The 20,148-nt window shown below is 48.6% G+C and overlaps 1 protein-coding gene across 1 annotated transcript in view; it reads left to right on the top strand.

Moving 5' to 3' along the window:
• Positions 1–20,148, top strand: part of PTPRA (protein tyrosine phosphatase receptor type A) — a 99,338-nt gene that overhangs the window by 53,544 nt on the left and 25,646 nt on the right. Inside the window, exons 3-4 of the mRNA XM_059818250.1 lie at positions 17,817–17,895; positions 18,328–18,690. Coding sequence (XP_059674233.1) covers positions 17,817–17,895; positions 18,328–18,690 — 442 coding nt within the window. The remainder of the gene's footprint in view (positions 1–17,816; positions 17,896–18,327; positions 18,691–20,148) is intronic.

Genomic DNA, 20,148 nt, shown 5'->3' with positions numbered 1-20,148 from the left:
TCTGTCTATACATAAATCCCATAGTCAGAGACATGTTGGGTTGTGAGTCAGGATAGCTAGCCATTTATTTCTAACTCATTCATTTTAATTCCAGTCCACACCAGCAAGGATTACAAGTCACCCCACTGCTGATGTTCCTTGCTTGACTCTTAATAAGTATCTCGGCATCTGCCATTTATAACTGGTTCCTCCGGCTGGTTTAAGAGCATCCCACACCTGAAATGCCCTTCTGTTGCTAAAGAAAAGCCACCTGGAAAGAGCAAGGGCTGCCCTGCTTTTGCCTGCTCTCTCCCTTTCCGGAGCGTGTCTTTTCAAATGGTGCAAAATCTGCTTTAGTGGTCGAGCTGTGGCCGTTGTCTTCACCAGCAATGTTGGAGCTGGGAGGTGGTCAAAACTGCACTCATGAGCATGCTGGCAGCTTCTGCAAAGTGGTCGTTGAGGAACTGGGGTTTTCCTTCAGCAAAGCAACCAGCAGGCACTTCGGAGCTAAACTCCTTTCTTGTGCTGTTCATGGGATAATTAATTAATTGAGAATGAAGTTGCCACCACATTTTCCAAAGCCTCCAAGTCTGCCTTTCCTATAGCTCATGCTCTACACCAGAGTCGAAGTTGGGGAGGAAAATACAAGTCAGTATCCAACCTTACAACTGTACGAGCATCCGTACATCGGAGCACCAGGGATATAAAGAGGATATAAAGAGATCCCATCACATCTGGAGAATTTGTTTTTTAAAGCCAGCTAAATCACATCCAGAACCCACGGGATACCTGTAAAGCTGTGCGGGGGAGAGGAGTGGAGGCTGGTTGGAGACCCACTGCAAGCACTCCATTGTGCAGTTCACATTTACATTAAGACACTTCTGGAAATGACATCTAGATCACTGTAATTATTTGGAGTCAGTGAAGGTATTATTAAGGTAAAAATGACCAAAAATAGACCTGTAATCAACTGACTACTCATAACATCTCTTGTTTTTATGTACGTGTTGGATGTTGCCCCTTTTCCATCTGTAGGACTCTGTTTTCAATTCTTGTGCATCTTCCAAAATGACATCTACTTTTCTCCCTCCTGTTTGTTGCATTCTTGCATTCAGTTATGGCAAGATTTGCCAGGGGATCTTCAAATGAGCGCTCCTCTCCTCCTCTCACCCCACTGCTGTACGAGCACGGGATGGCTTGGGGTGCCATGTCGCTCACTTGGGGTAAACCAAACCCATAGATAAATCACCTAAAAATTATGAGCGTCTGATTTCAGGCAGCTCAGAGATGGAGGTGTGTCACTGAAGGACTGGACTTGATTGGACTGGATTTGGTTTGGACGAGGAGGAGCAAGGGGGGGATTTGAGCCAGGTTGGCCCCTGGTCTTCAGCAGGCTGCGTTTCATGGAGTCAAAACTGATGACACCAAGCTGAGTGGTGCAGGCGATTCACTGGAGGGAAGGGATGCCATCCTGAGGGACCTTGACAGGCCTGAGGAGTGGGCCTGTGTGAACCTCATGAAGTCCAACAAGGCCAAGCGCAAGGTCCTGCACCTGGGTCAGGGCAATGCCCAGTATCAGAACGGACTGGGGGATGAAGGGTTTGAGAGCAGCCCGGAGGAGAAAGACTTGGGGGTACTGGTGGACGAAAAATGAGCCGGCAATGTGCACTTGCAGCCCAGAAAGCCAACCGTATCCTGGGCTGCATGACAAGCAGTGTGACCAGCAGGTCGAGGGAGGGGATTCTGCCCCTCTGCTCCGCGCTGGTGAGACCCCACCTGCAGTACTGTGTCCAGCTCTGGGGTTCTCAGTACAAGACATGGACCTGTTGGAGTGGGTCCAGAGGAGGCCACAAAAATGGTCAGAGGGCTGGAACACCTCTGCTATGGGGAAAGGCTGAGAGAGTTGGGGTTGTTCAGCCTGGAGAAGAGAAGGCTCCGGGGAGACCTTGTTGCAGCCTTTCAATATATAAAGGGGGCTTATAAGAAAGATGGAGAAATTTTTTACCAGGGTCTATAGTGATAGGACAAGGGGCAATGGTTTTAAACTGAAAGAGGGTAGATTGAGATTGGACATAAGGAAGAAATGTTTTATGATGAGGGTGGTGAGACACTGGTTGCCCAGAGAAGTTGTGGATGCCCCATCCCTGGAAGTGTTCAAGGTCAGGTTGGACGGGGCTTTGAGCAACCTGGTCTGGTGGAAGATGTCCCTGCCCATGGCAGCGGGGTTGGAACTAGATGATCTTTGAAGGTCCCTTCCAACCCAAACCGTGCCATGATCCTGTGATGCTATGAAAAGGAGATGAGTTTGTTAGGCTGGGCTCCAGCACCACCAAATAGAGTCTTGGGCTTCGGCAACAGACTTTGTCTTGTATTTGTGCAGCAACAAGCTGCTACAGAAAGCGCTCTCTGTTGTCGTGTGCGAGCTCCTGTACCATTTAATGCCTGGTTAGGGGGATCTCTTATTTAACGGCGATACTGAGGAGCCTTCTGTGTATTATGCTCCTAGCCAGGGCACGATGGAAATGGGTGTTTTTGTAGGAAAGCTGCTTTTCAAAGCCTTTTGAAAAGGCTGGGACAGCAGAGACTTTCAAAGATGGGGATGTCTCGGTTGCTATCCACTGCATTGCTATTGAAATTAAAATATTTAACCTGAATGGAGTGCTCCGTCATTCCAGATAAGTTTGATATTAATTTAATTTAGCATAATTTCGATGGCTGTTTGGCCTAGGTACCTAATACAGGGGGATTTGAGCTCTGTCGTAGTCTCTTACTGTTTATTTGAGTATCACTAAAATCTAAGTGACACAAGGTGATATTTAATGCTGGCTCAGGGAGACCTTGCTTATTGGAAAAAAAACAGAATGGGCCATAAAACTGAATTTCAGCGTTACCTTGACTCTATTCTCTCTTTCATACGCTTCCAGGCTGCTGTCATCAAGGAAATTCCCTCTTTGCGTTTCTTTCTTGCACATGAAATGGCCAAGATACATTGCTTAACTGCTGCTTATGTGCCTGCAAAATATTTATGGTCCCAATGCAAATAAAATCTCCCAACATTTCAGAGAAGTCGTTTCTTCTGGCAGCTGCCGCCACTGCGGTACCCCATCGCGCCTGATCGCAGCAGCCCTTCCAGGCTTTTGAGCAGTTTTTGGGCTGAGAATTGACCCGCCGAAGGAGAGGAAAATTATTTAGGGGTGCTCTTTACCTTGAGCATGATGTGCTGTGATGGGTATCCAGGCTGGTTTACTGCTGTATTGCAGGAGGGAATAATTAATCTGATGATTTGTTGGTTTTCACGAAATTGCCATGGCAAACTTGTCCTCTTTTGTAGCGCCAAGCTGCAGGTCAGGAGAAGATGCTTGGAGATGATGGGATGCATCCGCCTTTGTTTTGAGGAGGGATCTCAGGCTTCTCCTGGAGCTCCATCTAGAGGGGAGGAAGATGGGCTGGAGGGTGGTGGCCTCTCTGCGCCTCCATGGCTCTGGTGTCCCCTTACCTAACCTTCTACCCTGTGGCACCTTGCCAGTGCTGTCAGCCATGGCTTTCCTGGCCATGTGATCGCTCTTGGCCCTGGAGCCACTTTGCTGCTAGAAACCCTTGCTGCAAAGCCAGCAGTTGTGTTTAGCAGGGAGGACACCACAGCCAAACCCAGTTCCTTTCCATCCCACTACTGGGGAAGGGGATTTCTCTGCTGAACCCCAAAAGCAGGTGCTGCTCCCTTGGCTAAGGATGTAGAAACCACATGGTGCTCTGCGGTTGCTTTTGGGGTTGATTTCACAAGAGAAATCGTTGCGGTTTGAGCTGGGGCTTTCCTTGAGAGGAGGTCCCAGCTGGATGTTCCCAACATCTGCGCCGTGGCTGTGTGGGCAATGTGGTCAGCATCTTTGCTCTGGCAGAGCTTGCTCCTCCATCTTCTCCAGCTTTCCTCTTGCTGTGCTGATAACGGCGCCGTCCAGCCCTGTGGCATGGACCACTTCCAGCAGCCATTTGCCAAGCTTGTGAACATCTTAGCCATCAGCACGGCAATAACTTCAAGGTTTCACCATGGAGGTCTTTGGTCGTGGCTCACCTCCTGCCCTTGCTGGAGTAAGACATGAAGCCCCAGACTGCAGAGGTTGGAGCAATGCATGGGCTTAGGTAGAGCATCGCCTGCCGCAAACAGCAGCCTGCTCCAGCCTTTGGCTTTGCTTTAAAGTCCAGTATGTGATATTCCTATTTTAAATGCCGTCATGGAGGGAAAAACACAACGGGGCTGAGTGTCAAGTTATTTTCTCCTATCCAAGTGCTCAATCTCCCCTGTTTTTTATATAGGGTGGCACCGGGATTCCCAGCTACCCGTCTGTGCCCAAAAAAAAGGCTGATTTAAACCTTAGCAACAGGGTATTTTTGTTTAGATTGTATTTATTCTCCTGTGAGAGTCATTGTTCTCTCCCATGCCTTGACCGTTTCGACAGCTTATGATAAAAGCTCTCACTGACGATAATACATTTGAGTTCAGCCTTTTGTTGGGGAGATTAAAACAGAGAATGAGTTGTAAATAACATGGGAGGGCTAAAAGTTGGTCGTCCTAGGCTGTTGTTTAATCACTTTAAGAATAAGAAACTGCATTTTACTTATTTTCAGAACTACCAAGCATTAGGTTTTGGGTTGGTATCTGTGGGGGCTTCAAGGGCTTGTACCCACCCTGTTGTTTAAGACTAGGATCATTTCAGTTTGCATAACCTTGTGTCAGCAGAAAATAGGTTTATAGCAATGATATTAGGTTTATGATAGGTTTATAGCAATACATATAAAATATATAATAGTTTTATGATATTAGGTTTATAATAGGTTTATAGCTATATATATAAAATAGGTTTATAGCAGTAGCAATGACAGAAGATGCCCGGCTTGTTGGTATGGCTCTAAGACCTGTGCCTACAGCATCGCTTCGTCTTGAGCGAGGACACCCCTCTTGGGCATGGAAGATGGAAAGGAAAATAGATGGAAAAAAAGGTGGATGGAAAAAAATAGATGGAAAAAAAGATGGAAAGTGGAAATAGAGCCACCAGAGGCAGAGTTTGGTCCTTTTTCAGGAGAGTGGACTGATGAGAAGAAATATTTGGGGGACTGATTTGCTCGAAATGCCAACAGCGTGAATGATAACGGGGATCGCCCCAAAACTCTGCTGGCCCCGTAATCCTTTCCTTGCTGAGGATACTTCGGCAGCTGTCTGGGTGCAGGCTCCTTTCTGCTGGGGTATTTCTGTTCACAGTAAATTTCCTGTTCATGTCAGCATCTTGAAAAGCTTCACACCCCTCCTTTTAGACAGCCTCTCTCCCCAGCTGCTCTTAACCTGCAGTCCCCGTAATTGGCAATAATTTTCCTAATTGCTCACAAAAGCAGATGTTCTCTCTGTGGTCGCATTAAACCTGCTTATACTATACTATGTACACGAGCATACAGCATTAAAGGACTAATTCCTGTAAATAAGCCTATTAAAAGGTTAAAAATAATGCCTCCAACTAAACCATCAATAGCAGCTGGATCCCACTGGTTTTATTAATTTGTTATTTGTAACATGGCAATCCCCGTCTGCTCAGGACTGGGATGCCGTCGTGCTTGGCCAGTTGATCTTATGTTGTGGTCAGTGAATGTCTCAGCATACGAGATCAGCCCTTTGCATTTTTACCAGCTAATAAATCACATTTATAGGTAATTAACACTACACCTAACATATCCCCAGTATTACTGGTGAATGGGAGAAGAGACCGGTTCATGCAATCACGAGTGGGGGGACTGCAGCTTTGAGACTTTAGGTGATGCTGCTAAAGAAGAAACAATCCCACTTATTTTCCTGCCTCGAAGGGGGGAAAAAGTGGTTCCCTCATTCTTCTCCAAGCACTTTGCTTTCCACCCATCATAGGGAAAGGATTATCGGCAGCGATGCAGCACCGATTCTGGGGCAGCCTGGGGAAGAGCCCTTACCCGAGTCATCAGCTTAACTGCCAGCTTAAATCCCCTGCTCGAACCAGGAGCTGATGAGGTGTAATTAGGCTGTGGGAGGGTAATTTCTAGGAGCTCCATCCAGCGGTTGGGGTAGCATTGCCTTCTGGAAAGCCCCTCAATGCTTTTGGGCTGTCCTTTGCTGGCGGATGCCATCGATTCTTGCTGTGGATGTGAAGTCCCCGTTGCTTGTGCTACAGGGCAAGCACAGCCCTGCAGCATTCAGAGGCTTTTTATATATCTAGTATTTTTTATTCCTCCAGTTATTTCTACTAATTTATGAAGTAGGCGCTGGAATACTTTCTATAAATTGGGATGGCCAAAGAGTGGTTGTTCCTTTTTTTATTTTTTGGTGGGTCACTTATGATCTACCATTGCTCCAGCTTTTAATACCTCCAGCAACTGCGTCAGAGCTCGCATTGTTGCATTTTGATCCAAATTTCGCCTGCAACCTGGATGAGAGCTTCAGCATCCATTTGCATTTAAGCTGCAGTTTGTTTTCGTGATGGCCTTCAGCTGGGCAAAAGATACTTATAAAAACAGCATCCTTGCTATCAGCCAGGTGGTAGCTGAAGTCTCTAGGTCACCACCAACTGATTATTCTGTGTTTCCCACTTTGGACATTTACATTTTGCTTGCCTAAAGCTCCCTTGCTGCTTTCAGGGGAGAGCTCTTCTCTCCCTCTTTCTTGGACCAAAAGTTACAGGTAACGCTTCTGAAATCCCGTATGCTGACACGGAGAGATGTAAAATGGAGGTGCTCTGCTGCGGGTCTGGGTCAGGGCATCACAGCCCAATGGTTTTAGAAGATGCTGGCACTGCTCGACTCCTGCCCTTCCCCAGGACAAAGCCGAGGCCATGCCGGAGCTCAGGGCATGGCTTTTGCCAGCAATTGGTTTTTCTGCATCCCCTTCGGAGGTGGTGGCTCCTGGTCCTTGGCAGCGGAGCTGGCTGAAGTCAAGCAGCTGGGCTGTGCATCATGCGGTGGCCCTGGGTGATGGAGAAATGCAGAGTCTGCCATTGCAGTAATGAATATTATTAGTTATTAACTCAGTTTTGGTTCCTGGCCCCGCTTGCTTATCACCAATTCATCCTCTCAGTAGATTCACCATCCAGTGAGAATGGACAAATTAAAGCGTTTTGATGAGCTGACTCTTTAAAGCAGCATCGCTTGTGGCTCCAGAAATACCTGTCAGGCCATTTTCCTTCCGCCTGGAAATAGGCTCTGGTATCTTATTTGTAGGTTGTGTTGAAAAACGCTTGTGTCTGGCAGCACAACTGCTCCCAGTCAGACTTTTCAGCTTGAAGCCTTCAGCAGAAGACATGCTTCAAAATGCTTTTGGCACTCGAACGAAAGTCAGAGAGGAAAACATTTGCAGCTCCGGTTCCCCTCATTTGCAAACCTCCTTTATAGACCCTCACAGCCACTGGTAAAATTGGGCTTTTGGTTTCTTTCTCTGGCAAACTGTGACAGAAACACAGTTAATGCGAGGTGCAGGGGATGCATCCCTGGCCCCGCTCCGGCTATCGCCATTTCTACATTGTCCTCAACCCTTTTTTTCCAGTCTAATACATGCAAATATATGTAAAGAGTAAAGACTGTTCCACCGAGTCTTGCACATTTGTTTGAAGAGAAGGAAAACAAGACAAATTTACAGAGAATTTGTAAGCTGAATTTTAAGACCCATACATAAAAAGACCCAAAAAGCGGCTGGTGGCGGCTGCTGATGCTGACCGAAGCGATGCTTTCCGGCGTCTTTATTTTCCCTGCGCTCGCAATCGTAATGTCATTAATAAGGAGCTTTTTGAGAACTGGAGTATATCCTAATTAGCAGCCTCTGATTTTTTTCTAGTTTCATAATCAGTGATCTCGCTACACCAGAAGTGTTACTGTGGCAACAGGGCTGAACTGAGCAGCAGTGCAGAATTACCGCAGGTAAATTGGTGATTTTACGGATCCCCGGCACTTTCTTAGCCCAGGCGCTGCTCCGTGGGACGGGCTGGCTGCTCCCCGCACCCTACAGGTGTCCCGGGCGGATTTCAGGGTAAGCACAACCAGCGATTAAGCTGCATGACCGAATGCACGCGTTTTAATTGGAGCTTAGCCTCTGTAATGAGATTTTAAGGCTGTCATGCGAATGATCCCCTCTGACACCTTTGTTTTAAGTAGGATGCTTTGACCGCTCGCTGCCCGAACACTCTGGCTCCTGGCTTGGTCTCGGCTTGGAGCTGGTCCTGCTGAAGGGGCTGAGCCCAAAAGCTGGACTTTATTTTTTTTTTGTGTGTTTTTTTTTTAAACCGTGTTTCTCCTCCCCACGTACCATTTGCTCGCTCTCCAAAAGGCATCTTGCTACGTAGGGGTGTTGTTACGCTACATAATGGCCATGCTTCATCCTGACTCTTCAATCAAAAGCAACCGGTTCTTTTCATAGCTGCCGTGTGAACTGCACTCATGTTTTCTTTGTACATATTACAAATGATGCCTGGGACAAAGAAGGGGACACCCTAAAATGGAATATTTAAAGAAATATACTCCTGTATGACTTGACTTTCTTTTTTTACATTTATTTATTAATTCATTATTTTGAATAATGAGGTGAAGCGGCTTCACTCAAGCCTTTCAGGCCGTCACTCTCCGCTTCCCAGCACCACATTGCAGCTGCGATGCATGTCCCGCAGGGGAAAGCACACCAGGAGACCATGTTTTTTGGTCTCATACTAGCCAGGGGATTTTAACAAGCTCTGGGGATGTTGCTTCAGCAGATCCATTTTAATTACCCCAGAAAGAGGTCTCACCTCCCTCTCCCCCTTGCAACACAGCTCTTGCCGCCCCACCGTCTCTCACCAGCCTGGCCTGCAGCGAAACCCTCCATCCCCAGCACCTTCCTCCTGGTCGAGGCTCTGAGTCGGTCCTTCATCTTCATCCTTCCTGACCTGACAGCTCCCTTGGGCTTAGCTCACTGCTCTCCTTTTTCTTCGAACTTCACCTTTTCTCGGCTTTTACCTGTCCCGCCTTGATGCTCCTTGATGCCATGTCCTTTAGGAAACCCTCTCCAGCTGGCCGTTCTCCGTTGCTACAGGTCCAAGAAGCTCTTCATTCCCTTTCACCTCCCTTCACAATTTGTTCCCTGACCCATCCCAGTTTCTTCTGCACGTGGTGCGAGGTGCAAGAGCGACCGGCACATGCTTCCATGATCAGACAGCCGCAGCGCCAGCAGAAAAGAGTGGCTGAGGGTGAATTAGACCCGTCCTAATTATGAGGGTTATTAGGAAAATTATTATTAGGAAAATAATTGGACGTATTTGTAGCTTTTCCCCTTCAAGGCACTCGGACAGCTTCCAGAGGGTGACTCTGCTCACTGTGCCGGCAGCGCGCCCAGGAATGCCCGTCCATGCAGCTCAATGGGCAAGGACTGGAGATCATCGAGCGCCTTGCTCTTAAACATGCCACCAGTCTGCCCCTGGCACAGCCAGGAATGGAGCCTACATCTCCCGGCTTTTACTTCTGTATTTTTAGCATGAGACCATCGAGTCTCTAGGCTCTATATTTTGCCTGGTTTTAAACATACAGAGAGAGATTTCCTTCCTAAAAGCAAGGCAATACAAAAAAGTAGGATTCTGGCATACCGCAGTTACAGAGGGCAGATACCCACAGTCAACATTTCTGCGTCTCTTTAGGAGCCTGAACTATTTTATGTCTGGATTATTTAAGCATCCACATTCATTAGTGTTTTTCTCTGGGTTTTTTTCTTAAAACCTTATCAGTTTAGTTTTCCTATCTCCTAACTGGAACAATAATTCCCTGCTCTCAGGGCTCTTCTAGGAGGCTCACTTATCAGTCTTGAGATGCTCCAAGCTCCTTTAGAGGAGGCTGTAATGGGATCATTTCCTCTGAGCAGCTATTTGACTCTTCGTTAGTGGCTTCTAGGAGGTGGGGGTTGTCTTGTACATGGCAAAGGGCTGTCATGGTGTGCAGTAACTGGTGCTTGTTCACTGAACACCAGCGTAGAGCTGGAAGGACACTGGTGGGATCCCGTGATACATTCCCACAGTGCAGGGATTTCCTTCTCAGTCCTGGATGTTATCTTACCCCTGTATGAGCTTAAATCCTGGCAGGTTTGCCTTCCGAAAAGTTTGCAGGACAGAAAGTTACAGAATCACAGAATCAAGCAGTGGTTCAGGTTGGAAGGGAACTCTGGAGGTCATCTGGTCCAACCCCTACTCCAGCAGGGCCACGGCTGGTTTGCCCAGGACCATGTCCAGATGGCTTTTGAAGATCTCCAGGGATGGAGACTCCACAACCTCCCAGGGAAACCTGTGCCAGTGCTCCGTCACCCTCACAGTCAAAAAGTGTTTCCTGATGTTCAGAGGGACTCTCCAGTTTGTGCCCATGGCCTCTGGTCCTTTCACTGGGCACCACTGGAAAGAGCCTGGCTCCCTCCTCTTTGCACCCTCCCTTCAGGTATTTATAGACACTGATGAGACTCCCCTGACCCTTCTCTTCTCCAGGCTGGACAGTCCCAGCTCTCTCAGCCTTTCCTCACAGCAGAGATGCTCCAGTCCCTTCATTGTCTTCGTGGCCTTTTGTTGGACTCTCTCCAGGATGTCCGTGTCTCTCTTGTACTGGGGAGCCCAGAAGTGGACACAGTAGTCCAGGCGTGGCCTCACCAGTGCTGAGTAGAAGGGAAGGATCACCTCCCTCGACCTGCTGGCAACGCTCTGTCTAATGCAGCCCAGGTCACCATTGGCCTTCTCTGCAGCAAGGGCACCTTGCTGGCTCATGGTCAATTTGGAGTCCACCAGGACCCCCAGGTCCTTTCTGCCACGCTGCTTTCCAGCTGGGTGGCCCCAGCACACACTGGTGCCTGGGGTTGTTCCTCCCCAGGGGCAGGACTTTGCACTTCCCCTTGTTGAACTTCATGAGGTCCCTGTTCGCCCATTTTCTCCAGCTTGTTGAGGTCCTTCTGGATAGCAGCGCGACCCTCTGGCATCTCAACAACTCCTCCCAGCTTGTTGTCATCAGCAAACTTGCTGAGGGTGCACTCAGCCCCATCATCCAGATCATTAATGAAGATGTTAAACAGGACTGGACCCAGTAAGTTATTCTTTACTGTGGTCTCAAAGGTCCTTGCAAACATTTCTGAATGAATTAAATCTGCGTCATTCATGTAGGGAGTAAAAAAGCCAATTCGGTAGCCTTTTTATGGTAGGTCAGGCTGAAGCACAGGGATTTCCACTTTTCGGTGGCAGAGGTAGGAAGGGAGCTTGGCGAACCTCCTTCCAAGGTCTGGCTGGTGAACACCTGATCCTCTCTACATCCACCCATGATGGTTTCATGCCCATTGCTGCTGCCAGTGCATGCTTTGAAAGCCTGCATGATCAGCATGGGGTAGACTAACATCTCACTAAAGATTACCTCCATGAGGAATACTGATCCTGGTTCAGGCCAGCAGTTTTTAACATCATCCTAACAGTGCTAGCTATTTCTGGACACCCAGAAAGCCAGGTGGGAGTAGGGTTGGGTTCCCTCCGTGCACATATGATGATGTTGCTCTTTGAAAGAGGACTGGGCATTCGCCTGTTGGACTGAGGACCACGAAAATGATCAGAGGGCTGGAACACCTCTGCCATGAGGAAAGGCTGAGAGAGTTGGGGTTGTTCAGCCTGGAGAAGAGAAGGCTCCGGGGAAACCTTATTGTGGCCTTTCAATCCTTAAATAGCACCTATAAGAAAGATGGGGACAGACTTTTTAGTAGGGCCTGGTGTGATAGGACAAGGAGTAATGGTTTGGAACTGAAGGCGGGTAGATTCAGACTAGGTATAAGGAAGAAATGTTTTACGCTGAGGATGGTGAAACACTGGAACTGGTTGCCCAGAGAAGTTGTGGATGCCCCATCCCTGGAAGGGTTCAAGGTCAGGTTGGATGGGCCTTTGAACCACCTGATCTAGTGGAAGACATCCCTGCCCATGGCAGGAGGTTGGACTAGATGAGCTCTGAAGGTCCCTTCCAACCCAAACCATTCCATGAGTAAATGTCTAGGTGCAGAAAAGCGGTGATTTGTTGAAGACTGGGCAGGTGGAGAAAGCAAAACCCCAAGGTCTTACCGCAGGCTTGTCCTCCTCCGTGTGCGCCCTTCACTACAGCGACTGTCACTCCTGTGGAAGCCGCCTATTTATTTAAAAGCAAAAAAAAAAAAAGAGAAAATGAAGTAGATTTTCAGAAAGGGTGAATGGTTGCTGTGATTCATCTTTTCTGTTGAAGAGTGGAAAAGCAGAGGGTGGGGTGGGGGAATAATGTTCAGTGACACATCAAAGGCCTCGTTTCAGCTTCGGAGCCACATGCAAGGACTTAGTCACTGTGTCTTAGTGCAACAAAACCCTTTTTCCTCCCTAAACTCAACGGCTCCTCTCCCTGCAATGGCCAGCTAGCCACAGCTCTGGTGCAGGAGGTGACCTGCACCCCATTAGCCATCCCAACGCGGTTCAGAGCCGAAGCAGCACCTTGTGTGATGTTAAAGAAGAGAAGAAATCAATGCACGACGTAAGGACCCCCCCCCTGCAAGATGCTTGTCCCCCGGGTGATTTCCCATAGGGGACCAGGCTTTGCTTTTTGGTGTGAAGCTCCCAGCAGCTGGGCTCATCCTGATCGTTATTTTTACATCCTTTGCATCTCATCCAACGCGAGAGGTTTGGGGCGATGGGAAAGGGGAACCCGATGCTGGCAAAATTGTTCTGCTGTCGGATGAGCCTGTGGGCAGCCCTCCTCTGCCATGGATCACAGCTCTAGCGAGAGGCTGGAAAACCACAAACGGGATTTAAAAGGAGCAGGGAGGCGGAGAGAGAACGGCAGGTTTGTTTTCCAGGGCGGCTGAGCCATGCTGATGGCTTGCTGCCACCAAAAAGAAAAAAAAAAAAAGACCTTTTTCCCCTTTCTTTATGCTCTTGCTTGCTCTCGTCCTACTGTGAGCTGCTTCAAAGAGCTAAGCGGTGCAAATGCTAACCTTGCTCCTAGTTTTGCCCTCTTCCCTGCCAAAAAAAAAGAAGAAAACTAAACAATTTGTTATATTTTTCACTGCAGTTAGGGCCAGCACAAGGCAGTCGGGTGGTCTTGGTTGAGCCACTATATTTTAGCATCCTACTGATAGAAGCAGTGGTTTCTGGGGTCCCGGAAAGTCGAGTAGAATTTGGGTTGTGTCTCCTCCTTGCACATAGAAAAAGATTGCCTCATTTTCCAGGAATTAGGAATATGTCAGAGGTGGGGGTAAATCCTGCCTTTGATTGTGGACGGCTGTATCCGGGTAGGATCTGGGCAGTTTCTGCAGCACTAAATACTAATTCTTTGCTTTCTGGAAGCACAGGGAGGTGGTCCTGCAGCCAAACCCCCCTACAGCAGCAGCACAAACAAGGACCATTTTTAAGCCACTTATTATTTTATAAAGAGATTATTTCCTTCCCCCGTTCCCCCCCAGCATCAATCATCTTGACAAGATCCGCTTATTTTAAAACATACGTCCTGCAGCCTAAAACCCGTCCTTTCCTATAGGAAGCTCCCAAGCAGTGTATGGGAGAGCGCAGTGCATATACACTATATGAATATATTTATTTTTTAATATATATATAAAAATATATATATAAAATATTGCTGGAAACACCGTTAGCAATTATACAGGCTTCTAACCCTGATTTTTGAAAAGGAAGGTTTAAAACGAAGACGCGATGCTGAGCATCCCAACCCGCCGGAGCAGCGGTGCCGAAGCAGGCTCCTTTCTCCTCGGCAGGGCCGGCGCCGTGACGTCAGGGTGTTTTTCTGCAGAGCTCGCAGGATGTTGCAGCCGGCCAAGAGCTGTGTTTATGTTGATAACATTACAAGTATTTCCTCTCCGTTTCCGAAACCAGCAGGGAGGGAGCCGAGGGGGAAGGGAGACTCGGGTTTCTCCAGCTTTGGGGTAGGACTCTCGAGGCCTTTTATGTTAAGAAGCGGGTAACAGCATACCGCTGGCATTTATTTATACTGCATTTGGGAATAGGGAGTGTTTAATAGCAGGGGCTGGGAGCCGGGAGCTGGGCTGGCACAGCCCTCCCCTAGCGCAGGGCTCTTTCGCTCGCTCTCTGCTCCAGATCCGGTTTTAAGGTGATAAAGCGGCGCTGGCAGCTGATTGCCGGTCACAGGAGCAGCTCCCAGGATTTTTGTGTAATGATCTACCCAGCAAGCCGTGATGCTCTTGGGGCTGCCCGGCATCCCCTTTCTTTTGACATTCACAGTAATAAACCCATAAAAACTCAGGATCTGCACGGACCGCCTGCATCCAGCTTTCTTTAGGAAAACGGGACAAGGCTTGGGGAAATTCAGTATTCTCTCCCCTTGCCAACCTTTCCCCCTAATGCGATTCGCTCAAGGATCAATGAACTTATTAAACGTAGTATCAAGGGGGTTTGAAAGGCAGGCAGCTGCCTGCCCACTGATGTAATCCCAGGGCATTGGAGCTGCACTGCCGGCTCAAGAGGAGGAGGGAGCTGCATCAGCGGTTGGACTGGATGATCTTAAGGGTCTTTTCCAACCTAAATTATTCTATGATTCTGTGATCATCCCACTGTCCCAAGGGGGTTTTGCAGCCGGTACCCGTGGCTGGTCCAGGCGTCGCCTTCAGCTCTCATCCGTATGGCAATCATGGTCATGGAAATAAAACCAAGCTCTTTTATTGTATGTGGGTTACTTCCTCGTAACGGAGGGCAGAAAGAAGCTTTTACTTCCTTCCACCTACCCTCCATGTCCTGCTTTTGATACCAAGGGAAAATATGTGGAGGATGGCAGAGAAAAGCCAATGGGACATTTGGCTGTTGGCCTTAGGGAGGGGGTGTGGGGTCGGTATGGGCTAACCCATCGGTCTTTCCTTCCTTAACTTTCTCGAAAGGACTCCAGGGACCACAGATGGGAGAGGAGCCAGGTCCCCTGCGGTCCAGTCCTGGCTGTGCCACCCCTTTGCCGAATGACCATGAACAAGTTCATTCCCCTGGTACCTGAGGTGTGCCGCAAGACCTGGAGCAGCCAGCTCAAAGGATCCTTTGAGTCATTAAGAAAAGCTTGGAAGAGATTAAGATCTGTATGGTTTTCCAATGATCGGCTAGTTCTGGGCCAGGCAGTGAGAAGCAAGATCTCAGTGCCAGGAGCCGGTAGGATGCCAACACAAAGGGAGCATCCCCGTTAGCGGCTGGTTTGTCTGCTGTCAGGGCAAACTGCTGCTGCGGAGTAAGTGCTGGCATAGTTGTGGGAATCCCAAATGAATGGGATCCCAAATGAATGGGAATTCCAATTGAACAGGATCTCAAATGAATGAGAATCCCAAATGAACAGGAATCCCAAATGAATGGGATCCCAAATGAATGGGAATTCCAATTGAACAGGATCTCAAATGAATGAGAATCCCAAATGAACAGGAATCCCAAATGAATGGGATCCCAAATGAATGGGGATCCCAAATGAACAGGAAACCTAAATGAATGGGATCCCAAATGAACGGACACTCCTGTTTTGAGAAACGAGTTGGGGGAAGAGGAAAGGAACCACATCCACCTCTCAGACTGGCTTTTCTATACAAATACTCATCAAAACACAGAGAACAGTCACTTTTTTCCTAGTAGTGTTTGCAGAAGAGCCAGGTCTTTCCCTTTACTTTGTTATTGTTTTCTTGTTGTGGTAGTGATGGGTTGCCAGCAAGGGAAGCGGTTGCGATGGCGAGACTTTGGCGCCTTTATCAGCCCCTGCGAGGTTTCAGGAGCATCTCAGTGCCACTCTTACGTTCGTTTGGAGTTTCAGCGAGGGCTTAGGGTCCTTCTACCTTTGCACGTGGGTCTGATCACGAGGAATGTCTTATTTCTGTGAGTTTCTGCAGCGGGATGCTCGAAGGAGCTCTCTCATGCCGCGAGCTTCTTTCGTTGTCACTTGGCGGCGCAGCTTTGTGTGCTTCCTGGTTGCAATTAAGCACGGGGAGGACACGAGCTCCCTTTCCCACACTGGTGGGGTGGAAAACCTCTTTGGCTTAGGACCAACTCAGCTCCAGAACGCGATTGCTTGTTGAGTGGCCTCAACAAGCACCAAGAGTGGAGCGTGCCATCGAAACCCTACCAGTTGTGGGTTTTCCAGACATCCCACCCTGGAGCAGAGCCTCGGGGAGGCACTGTGGGACCAGCCCCACTCTTACCAAGCGGCAGGAGGACCGAATCAATTCAAATTCATCCAGACAGATATTTTAATTGGTGATGAAACCCTCTGGAAAGTTGGCTGCTGATGTCAGTGGGACCCCTCGCAGAAAGTCCTGCCCTGCTCACAGCCAGCGGGGTTGGCCAGGGAGAGAGCCAAAGGAAAGCTCTTATCTCCGGAGCTTGGTTTCCTTCTGGTTCAGGGTTTGTCTGACCTTTTGGTCACTGAGTAAGTTCAATTTTTGCCAGGTTTGCTTTAGTGGGGGGAGGAAAAACATGTAAGTGGTTGGTGCTGGTGGGAGGATACTCCTGGGTGGGGTGGGGAGGATCTTGTATTTCTGATATCGTTTCCAGCGCGTTAATGACTTCAGTGTTGTCCTTTTGCCCGGAGTTTGGGATGGGCCTAGATTGCAGCAGATTTAAATAAATAGAATGAGAACAAACAACACGAGATGTATTTAAGAGGGGGAGGCTTAGACCACGTATCAGGAATAAAACCCTTTCTTGGCAGCGTGTCGAGTTGACTTGGCGGCGAGATCTCACAGCCTTCTCCCAGGAGATGCTGAAGATGCAACTGGACACGTGATAAAAGCCTGAAGGACAGGAGACAGAGTCGTACAGCAGCTGCCGGTCGATGGCACATAACAGAGCTGTCTCTGAGTCCTCCCTGGGCTCGTAGCAGATGCAAGATGCTGGCCCAACCTTGGGAGGCCCCAGGCTCTGGGGCTTGGCAGCTCTGGGCTCTCCACTGGCCAGGACGATGATGTCTCACATCTCACTGTCGTTTGCCTCAGCCTCTGGACCCGTATCTGTTCGGGAAGAGATAACTATACCCATTTCTCAGGAGCTTTTAGAGGTCTACAGAGGAAAGAAATCACCATAAAAACCTTGTATTTAAAAGGTCTGGGGGAGAAAGCCTGGGGGAAACAACTTTACTGATGTCATCACCCTGTAATTTTGCAGGATGTTTCCTGGGAAGAAATGTATAGTACAACGAATGTGCAGCCTGCGCTTGCAGATGATCTTGGATTATTATTTACGGGTACTTGTTTTGTCTGCACATGCAGGGAATCTGATGGGGTTTGAACGAAGCTGAGCCTGGCCTTGTGCGGGTGTTCTGCCCACACTCAGTAACAGGCAGGGGCTTCAGTGAGCCCCAGGGATCCTCTGGGCACTGCCCGCAGGAGCAGCTGACCTCTTCTTCTTCCCTGCCTCCTGTTCCTGGGCATTTTGGATCAAGGATGCTTGCTGTGGTCTTCACATGTATTGCATTTCGGTTTTCTCAAAGTACGCTCATTTGCAGACCGTTATATGAACACGTTATTAATTTTCTTTAAGACCAGGTACTTATCTTTGGTGCTCAGCTTCATAGCTCATTCCTTTTGTGCTCTCCCACAGTTTGCTCATTCCCTGCTTCACCTCTGGTCACCTTTGCTGGTCCACCAGACTGAGATCTCTCCATGTGCTCTCCCATTGGGAATGTATGAACATATCAATAAATCCTTCCCACCCACATGCCCACAGGGACTCCAGCCACACGTTCACCTCCCTTCCAGCTCTACACCCACAAAATGCACAGCGGCATCCCCAGCTTGAATTATTTTGGGATGATGTTGCATGAGGGTTTAAATAACTGTTCTTTGCTCTCTTCCCCAGGTCAACATGGATTTGTGGTTCTTTCTCCTTTTGCTCGGAAGTGGCCTGATAAGCGTAGGTGCTAACAACTTTACCACAGGTAAACTATGCTTGTTGTGTCCCCTTTTTTGTCCTTAAACTAATTTTAGGATCAAAGGAGTAAGTGCTGACGTGCTCGGTGACTTAGTCCTTGTGCCCTCCACTTAACTGTAGTATAAAGTATTGGAAAGAGGGTGATGGGCTGCAGGTGCTCATAAATGGGACCTGCAGGTTTTATCGCTAGCAAATATTGATCCTCTCTTACAGGGGCTCTAATCATTGTACCTCCTCAATACCGTAATACCTATTCCAGTTACGTGCCTTTATAAGGTTTGCATCACCGTGCTGTGCAAAGCGTTCCCTGTCCTCGACTGGGCATTTTTTGGCTGTTTTATCCTTGTAGTTACAGTCGCGCGGATCTCCAGCACCTAAATCCTCCAGTATTGCAGAAGGGTATCTCATGGATGTTCCCTTGTGCTTTCTCCTCTCGCAGGGCCACCCACGACTTTGCCCACCCCCACCAGGAGCCCCACCAAAGCTCCTACAGCAGGTCCTGAGGCTGTGACTACGACGAGCGCAAACAGCCTCAACATTAGCACTCCAGTGACTGTTTCTACCATGGTGTCAAAGCCACCTACAACCACAGCCACCAGGATCTCCCCCAACACCACCACTGTCAGCCTCAACACCTCCACCCTGGGGACAACCATGCCCATGCCTCCAGCCACCTCCCTGCTACCCAGCGTGACGCGGTCTGCTCCGCGCACCGCTCTCCCCAGCACAGAAGCGGAGACGACGGAGAGGAATTTCAGTGCAACGGTGACAACACAAGAGACCTCTTCTGCTGCCCACAATGGTAAGGCATCTCCTTCACCTCTTCTTCTCCAGGCTACCCTGCCTCCGGGTTTGTTTCTTTGCTCTTCTTTTGTTTTGCTGAACAAAACGGAATGAGAAGACACTTCAGGGTGAATTCCAATGATACGAAATAATATAACTCCCTGAAGTGACCAGATCAGAAGAGATTTATCCTACCGAAGGTTTGGGCTTCTTGCCAAGATGCTGGGGCACCAGAAACCCTAGGATGTCGTTCCACTTCTGTCACAGATGAATTTCATCACTTTTTGTGGTTTCCGGAGTGTGAAATGGTGCTAGTGCTGCACAGCTCCCAGGTGCTGGCTGAAAAGTTGACCTGTAACGGGTCTGTGTAGGCAATAGCAATAAATCACTCTGGATTGCTGCTCAGCTGCAGAGCTTGGGTTATCCAGAGTGCTTCTGCATTCATTTGTACTTTGGTAGCCACCATGGGCTCAAGACATGCTTTTTGGCACTGTCCAAGCACACGCACCACAAGGCAGTCCCTGTCCCAAAGGATTTAAGGCTTAGACTAGAGGTGGCCAACCAGGGGTGAGATCTAGCTCCTGGGGAAAGCTAGCAAGTTGGCTCATTATCCAAACTTAGCCACGCTGGGGATGAAGGATGATGCAGTGGGACGGTGCTGGCCCATCTGGTAGGGTAATCTGTATGCTCCACCTGATGGTTGCTAAACTGCTTGCAGACACAAGCCACACATGATTTGATAAACCATCTGAAGGTGCTCTCTCCACCATGATAAGCACCAGGAGCAACGCGCTGAGACCTTATCAAGCAAAGTATTCCATGCACTGGATGTCTCAGTCTTGCATTTGCAGGCACATCCAATGATGGGGTGGATGCCCCATCCCTGGAAGTGTTCAAGGTCAGGTTGGACAGGGCTCTGAGCAACCTGATGTAGTCAAAGATGTCCTTGCCCTTGGCAGGGGGGTTGGACTAGATGATCTTTCAAGTCCCTTCCAACCCAAACCATTCTGTGATTCTATGCTTACATTATCGTTTTTTTCCCATTACTTGGGCTACTTTAATCTTTGAAAGGTCTAGATGAGCAAGAGTTGTCTCTATTGCCATCCTGCTGTCATTCCTCTCTTGGCACATCATAAGTGGCCCCTAAGAATGTAGAGTTTGGCTGCTCAGTGTGGGTTACGAGCAAAAATCAGGCAAAAAGAGGCTGAGGTGAGCAGGAATCTTAGCTGATCTGTGATTCTTCAGCCATGGCTTGCCCATTGCGCCATCATTTGAGACCCAGCTTTGATACTACGTGCCTCTGGGTTGCAACAGTTACATAGCAGTGCCTGCTAAAGTTTATAGTGAAAGCCTTGGCAGTGCAGGATGTAGTGGAAAAACGGGATGGGTAACTTGGTGGTAGGGTAGAAAAGACTGAAAGAAGGTGATACTGGAGTTAATGCAGGGAGATGTCAAGTATATATTCCTTAAGAATAAA

Source organism: Gavia stellata, chromosome 5, assembly GCF_030936135.1.
Source record: "Gavia stellata isolate bGavSte3 chromosome 5, bGavSte3.hap2, whole genome shotgun sequence".
Taxonomy (NCBI): Eukaryota; Metazoa; Chordata; class Aves; order Gaviiformes; family Gaviidae; genus Gavia; species Gavia stellata.
The sequence above is the reverse complement of the archived record's forward strand: the minus strand, read 5'-3'. Positions and strand labels throughout refer to the sequence as shown.